Source organism: Festucalex cinctus, chromosome 7 (genome assembly GCF_051991245.1).
Source record: "Festucalex cinctus isolate MCC-2025b chromosome 7, RoL_Fcin_1.0, whole genome shotgun sequence".
Taxonomy (NCBI): Eukaryota; Metazoa; Chordata; class Actinopteri; order Syngnathiformes; family Syngnathidae; genus Festucalex; species Festucalex cinctus.
In genome coordinates this window covers 2246868-2254485 of record NC_135417.1, presented here as the reverse complement: position 1 = coordinate 2254485, position 7618 = coordinate 2246868, and the positions used below count along the sequence as shown (strand labels likewise).

Here is a 7618-nt window from a genome sequence, read left to right as displayed (position 1 = left end):
TTTTAATTAAGAAAATAAATTAGAGAGAACATTTAAAAAAAAATAGAAATGAGGTTAGATTCTATGAATATGGATGTAGGAGCCATATAGTACCTTTTGGTGGTTTCTTCTTCCTGTGTGGGCGTGGGTGTTTGTGTGTTTGTGTTGTACACGTAATCAACTTCCACCCACACGTTTTACTATCACGATGATTGGCGGCGTCACAACTCACAAGTGGGAGTGGTTTGTCTTGTTATTAAGTGGACTCACCTGTGGTGTGGGTGTCTGTCATTGATCACTTGGTGGGGTGCAGCTGGGGAAGGAACTTTTTGTTGAGCGCACCAACGCGCACCAAATAAATCGATATTGGAATAAGCACAAGAATCAACTTGGAACCGTGAAGTACAATCGGGAGAACGTCGCTTCGGGGCTGTGGCGGAACGAGCTGCGCTGTCTTATTGAAGGTACCTTGTTTGGCAAAATAAGTGCATGCTGGTGATTATCGCAGTGTTGTGGATTGAAATTGAAGCGAGTAAATTTGATTAAGCTATAAGAGAACGGAGCGCGTCAGCAAGGTTTTAACTCCCCATGTCTTGCTGTGGCGTCGGCAACAACTAGACGCCGCAATATTTTATATGACTCAAATATAAATATATATATATTTTAAACACATCCTAATTTAATGATGTGGCTGTATGCACAAATGGACAGACAGGTCATGCAGTCACATTGTTTGGTTAAAAAAAAAAAAAACACACACACAAGTGATTGTGTAGTTAAAGTATTGGGTGATTGGAAGTACCAATCAACAAAAATTTATAAAATAATATTTTCAGTACATTCCATGATATCAAGCTGGTTCCAAGTTGTTCTAGTGAATGAATCAGTTTCCTACACGCTTGTTAATTGTACATTTAAGGTTTAGTTAACATTTTAACATTCTTACCTGGCATACATGCATAAAATTTGCACAATAAAACTACAAAAAAAAAAAAGTAAAACTACTCACACTGTGAACTTCTCAGATAGTGTGAGCGCAGGAAAGTGTTTGCAGAACGATACCGCCACCTAGTGGTACTCTCCAGTTATTGCTTGAATTTGTAAGCGTTGAAACATGATCTTTGTCATAGTTTGAATTGGAACTGTAGTTTTGTTTGATTTTTGATTAATTTCTTTACAGAACAGTTGGGTTAAATTACAAATTCAACTTTTAGGGTGCAATATACAGTATGTATTTCATAATTTTTAATTTTAGGTATTCTTAAAAACATCCAATCCCCAGTGGTTATAGTTTGCAGTGGTGTTTGACTGCACTGCATCACACTGAGTTGTTTTTAATATTTGGGTCACCTTATTTAGCATCTTTTGGGGGGTTTTTCCCATATAAAGTATTATCATGTACTGTATAAAGCGATAACGATTAGGATTTTCTGATGACCTGCTTCGTTTAATGAATACTATAGGATGCTTTGTGTCGCACACAAAAAGATAAGTATGCAGTTTCTATGGTCATTGACAGTGCGCTGCTGTGACATCAGCTGCCTTTGCAAGGAGAATGTAGGTCAGGTCAGCCTTAGACTTGAAATGTGCTTGTGTGCACCTGAATGTTTGCACAAACAGTTGGGGAGGGAATGGGAGGAATAAATTTGGCCAAAAAAAAGCAACATTTGAAGGACTGAAATGTATTGTACACTTTTTTTTTTTTAACGTGTGAACGGGCCGCATATCAACTACAAGATTCTATTGCATTAAATAGCTGTACTTAATTTACTGATTCTTTCTGTAGTACTGGTGGTACTCAAACCACATTTTGAGATTGACAAAGTATTATTTATATTTTTCTAGCCCGTCTGCCATGGCGGCCAGGGATTCTCACCATTGTTTACATCCTCCTGCCTGCAGCTTATTTTCCTTTGGCCCAACACCAGCGGACTGATGATGAATGACCGTCTACCTTCATCCTTTACGCTCTCGTAAGGTCCACACTGACCCGCTGTCCGACACCGACTGCATGCATGATGCTCGCAGGCACTCCAAAGCAGGCAGATAGGAATCAGATAAGGTTAGATGAATTTACACGGCCGGTGTTGTTTGTCATTGATTGATAGAAGGTACGGGAAATGGTGTAAACAAATGCATTGGTTCATTTTCTATAGCGATAGTGAGCCTATCTCAGCTCTGTCGCTGGCCAATTACAGGCCACATATAAACAAACAGCCAATTACACTCCACACTGCAAGCTGTTACAAATAATGGGATTTGGGAAAGACTATAGAATCTATGTTGCAGTGTTATTTAATCACAATTGGTAAAGTTACACACATAGATTAATAATACAACACTCACAGGCATATATTCTTTATTATCTTCTACCAAGAACACAACCATTACTGTGGCTTACAGATGAGATGAGACGAGACAGTCTCTATATACAGGAGGCCTTTAACTGAATGTATTATACTGCCCCCAGGTGGTCAAGACGCGCAAAAAAAGACACTCACTATCTATATTAGGAGTGTGAATTGCCTAGTACCTGACGATTCGATTCGTGTCACGATTCGATACCGATTAATCCCGATACGAAATTTATAAGTCGATTGTTGCGATTTTTTTTTTCATTCAAATTTAGAAAATACTAATCAGTAAGCTTGTAGAGTGTAAGATTTATATGAAAATTTATTATTTATCTGAAATTTCAGTCTTATAGAGGTTGTAATCTGTTTCATGTTTAAACAGCATTAAAATAAAATATTAAGGCTTAATGTTCCGTTCATATAACATTCTTCCATGCTCAAGGTGTGAATCCTAAAAAAAAAAAAAAAAAAAAAAAAAATCGATTCTGCCGATTATTGAATCGATTTGAGAATCGCGCGATGTAGTGTCGCGATATATCGCCGAATCGATTTTGTTTTTGTTTTTTAACACCCCTAATCTGTATATACAGTTGGGGTTGGGCATTTTTCTACGTTGGTTTACAACGCCTGACGTAACCTGGGCTGATTTTTACGTGACAGATGCATACTCTATGCCCAAGTCAAACTCTGAAAATTTATTATTTTTTTTTAAATTGTGGGACCAATAATTTGTACTTTATGAATGATTGCATTACTATGATATGAATTAAATATTTTTTTCTGTTCTTTTCTATTGGGTTATTGTGCACATCTTTTCTTTTTTGTTTTAAACCTTGTGAGTTTTGTGGCACATTAAGGTTTTTAAATCTTTGGGAAAATAAATTAATATTGCAGTTATAAAATGTGTATCACGTTAACGCAAATATACAGTCTTACCTTACCGGACAGCGTATGTAACATACAAAATAGAAAAAGGCAAAACATTTAACGGGACACATGGAAAATTTATTTTATAATTGCTTTTAGACATTTTTTTTAAACCATTACTTTGCTACAATTTTCACCGAAGTTGAGTAATGTAATTTAGGCCACTTTTACCCGCTTTTGAAAGCAGTTACATTTAACTGACATTTTAAGTTGACATACTATATTATGCTGCATGCTAATGATACCTGCTCAAGTTAAGGTGTACAAAGTGAAATGTATTAAACTATATAGTTCATCCAAATAGACAATTAGTTAATTGCATTTTATGTAAAGGATACTCAAAAACTGAAATATTAGATGTGGTTATATTTTGAACAAACTCTTTCTTCAGGTCTCTGGGATTAAACTGCAAAACTTTGCTTCTCAAATGAAGTCATTCATTAGCAAAACTGCTTTAAAAAAAAAAAAAAAAAGAGAGACCCTGGCAAGTGTTAAATCAAAACAGTATTACATAGCTTTGAAGACTACTTAAAAAAAAAAAAAAAAAAAAAAAAAAAATACTCTTGATCCAGGCCAATTAGATTGCAGTTGATTAGTAAGGCTCAAGTTTGATGGCACAAGAACAGGATAGCCAATCAGTTGAGTGCAGTCCACACAAGAAAGTAACTCAAATGCACGAGCGTCATGATCAATCAGTGGAGGTTTAAATATGCATGAGGACTATCTGAAGTGAGGTAGAAAAACTGGAGCAATCACATTCAACATCAACCACATTTTTTTTTTTTTTATTTGGTCAGTGAACAAGATGGCAACAAAATATTACAGTAACATTAAAAACAGCCTAAGTGAATAATTCAATGTTTAGTGTACAACTTAAGACAAATCACATCATGGAAACGGCCAACAGGGTAGCCACAATATTTTTCAATACACATTTCACCAAATAATTTTGCGCACGTTTACAAGCTTTCACAAATATCACACTCAGTGTGCCATCCTAACATCAGTCTGAAGCGAGACTAAATCAAAACCAAGCCATGTCCTCCTCTGAATTAACCAGATCAATATAACCCGAAACATTACTTTTGTCAAATGTTGATCTAACTGTTGCATTGATTTGCCAGGTATTAACAGTCTTTAATGAATCATGGAAAGAGCTGCTTACAGGACATGATGATTGGAGCAAGGAATTGTAATTTCCAGGGGGAGCCACCCTTTGTGGAAAATGGATGTTCTGAGCTGTCTCATCCCCTCAATCTTGCTTGATAACTTTTCTGATCATTTCAACTCATCTTAGCAAGCGCATACAAAGCACATCGACAATGACGATTTTAACCTATTGGGTCTATTTTGAAGACGAGAATTAATGGGTGGCAGAAAATGTCAAGCGTCCCTGTTTATCTTGTGCCATGAATTTTCTTTCCTGTGATCCATTCCTCGACACCGCAGCAGCACTCGATTCAGTCATTCTCAACTGCATCGTTCCGAACCAAGTTAGTGTTGTTTCCTCCTGAAAGAACATCCTAGAAAGATGCAGACACAGATGACTTGTGGTTACAACAGTTTGCTGACAGCATGGACAAAGACAGGGTGGACATCTGCTAGGTGATTTTGAGGAGGACACCAAAGGAATGATTATACTGACCCTAACATGACCTCAAATGGCCTAAGATCAGTGAAAAATAAAAATAAAGGGGTTGATCCCTTTTGAAGTTTTAATGTTTGTGTGGAGAATGAACGTAATGCCTACTTTAAATTCCACAAGTTTGCACATTTGTCTTAATGTGCAAATTGTGTCACAGACCAAATCAATAAGACACTAATTCTACCCAGTGACAGCTAGACAAATGCGCTCTCCAGTGTCGAGGGAAGAAAGAATGAGGTCGGGGGGTCAGGTGCACCCATACGTCTACAAATGCAGCTCACCGGGAAGGCCATGGTTGCCATAGCAGCAAAAGACTGAAAACAAAAGTAGCCAGGATGCTCCGGTTCAAACAAACCGGGCCCCGTTGCCGTCTTGCAGTATGTCAAGGGCTACAAAGTTTCTTCCTGTGCATTCACATTCCTTTATGACCACCTTTTATATGGCATCAGCCTTCTGGTTCGATTGCCACCGCCGCCCCCTTTCACCCTCGTAAATGCTGCGCCTTGTTTGTGCTTGCAGCTGAATGTGTTTGAAATGCATCAGTGATGACGAATTTCTATCACAGCTGCAAGAATCAATGTCTGCCTTAGTTGACACCCTGTTCACGATGGATGCGATGAAAGGGCAACACAAAGGCAATGATTTCAAACTTTTAAAATGGATTCAGTATAGATCGGTTGTGTCACACCGCCCAAATACAAAAGTCAAGCATTGAAAGCTTCAGGCAGGAGTGAAGATTTGATTCATTTTTAAGACTCCGTAATGTGTGACAGTACTACAAAGCTTGAGGTCCTATAGTGTGTAAAAACATTTAAAATGATGACTTGTATAATATTCTACAATACAAAATGCATACAAGAAAATTGATTTTAAAAAAAATTTATTAAAAATAAACATTGACACCAAACATAAATCCACTTGATTAAATTTGCATTTCTGTCCCTTCCAAAACTGATTATGTCATTACTGTATGTATTGGTAAAGAACTTTTTTTTTTTTTTTAAATCAAGAGCTCCCCCTACAGTGCACAAACGCAATTTCATTTTTAGCCATAAGCAAGGAAATAGCTCTCAAATTGACATGCTATGATTTTATGCTCAAATTAATAACTTGATAAGTTTGCAGAGATGCTACAAAAGGACAAAAAAATAAAAAATTGTGCTAACCCCTTCCCTGATGTTCCACTGTTATTTTACACTAATAAAACTTGATTGAAACTGTGCATCATCAAAGTTATATTAAACCCGTTAACACTAACTTGTTTCCAACCTGCAATTGTGTGAACACTCTACTTTTAAAAGTGTTGCGTACCTTCTGTAAGGCGAGCTTTCCCACCCGTAGGCTGGCACAGGACTGTGGAGCAACCGACGCACAACACCACAGTCTGAGCGTGACTGAACACGGTGGTGATCTTGTAGCAACCTGAAAGCATGACAGCCCACATTACACAATTGTATGTGTGCTTGCATGCTTGCGACAGCACTTGTAAAGCAGTCATTTCAAACGTGATTCAATGGTGGCCACAAGAGTCACTGTATGCCTTATTTGACACCCTTATCACTACACAGATCAATGAGTAGGCAACACATAAAGGCAATGTATGCATACAGAGATGTTCTTGCAAAAGTGTGAAATGGCTCCCTCTAGAGGTAAGCAAACGTATTGAATCATTGAGTTACATGTCTAGTAGTGCTATCTAGTTCTGAAAATTTGTAGTTAGATTTGCATTAATGTTATAACGCTTTATATTTACAATCGTTAACATTAGCTTTTAATTTAGCTGTTTGTAGTGCAGTTTTAATGTTCATAATGTGCATGTTACAGCAGCTTAAAATGTCCAATGATTATATTTACTACAATAATCCTTTTCACTGACGGTGGCAGTTGGCGAGAATTTATTTATTTTTTGGTGCTACCCAGTATTTATTTAAAACAAAAACAACAAATCAAAGACCACTGCTCTACAGTATATATTTATCATATAATCCGTATTTAATACGATAGAAACTTGTTAACAGACCTGGACATTTGACGTCCATAAAATAGGAATTTGGGCTCTGGACGAGTCGTTTCTTCTTGTGTCTCCTTTTCTCCTCCTCAAATGAGGGAAGCAACAGATCTTTTGCAAGCTGCAAGTACAAACACACATTTTACGTGGACAATAACTATATGACAACTATCATTAATGAAAATGACAAGCAAATAAATATAGATTAAACTATAACGAAAATATATTTGTTCCGTTACATATAAGATGCGTTTTCCATTAAATTCGGATGGATAATGTTCAAACGAAAGGTGTAAGTTTTATTTTTGCTGCCATAATTATTATAATGATGTCATGATCATGATATATAATAGACTGCATAACAGCCCTAACGACACAGCTCACATCGCCAATCGACAACGTGGGCAGCTTTGTCGTCCACGTGTCTCGCCATATTGCGGCCTTTCCTGGCTTCTAATTTCCACATTACACGCGCGACCACTCGACGTCGACGTAACAAAACCAAAACACAAATTTGTCCCGAAATTATTGTAGCAGTTTATACACTTTTAACGGCGAACGACTATTTGAGTGAACGTAACGGTACTTACAGGCATGTCTGGACTTGTTTGGACTCTACCGGAAGAAGACGCGAGGATGACGTACGCGTGAGGTACCGGATGTTAATAGCATCACGTGACCCTGAAGCAACCGTTTCTTTTCTTT

The 7618-nt window shown here is 37.3% G+C and overlaps 1 protein-coding gene and 1 non-coding gene across 2 annotated transcripts; both read right to left on the bottom strand.

Annotated features, from left to right (window-relative positions):
• Window positions 1-4017: 4017 nt before the first annotated feature.
• Window positions 4018-7566, bottom strand: rps27.2 (ribosomal protein S27, isoform 2). The gene is made up of 4 exons (XM_077527187.1): window positions 7504-7566; window positions 6926-7034; window positions 6217-6327; window positions 4018-4783 (listed from the first exon to the last, which is right to left on the bottom strand). The coding sequence occupies exons 1-4, from the start codon at window positions 7507-7509 to the stop codon at window positions 4755-4757; spliced, it is 255 nt and encodes an 84-aa protein (XP_077383313.1). The 5' UTR covers window positions 7510-7566; the 3' UTR covers window positions 4018-4754.
• On the bottom strand, window positions 5411-5543 carry LOC144023085 (small nucleolar RNA SNORA13). Its single transcript, XR_013284494.1, has one exon. It is a non-coding gene; the product is annotated as a small nucleolar RNA SNORA13 (small nucleolar RNA).
• Window positions 7567-7618: the final 52 nt, after the last annotated feature.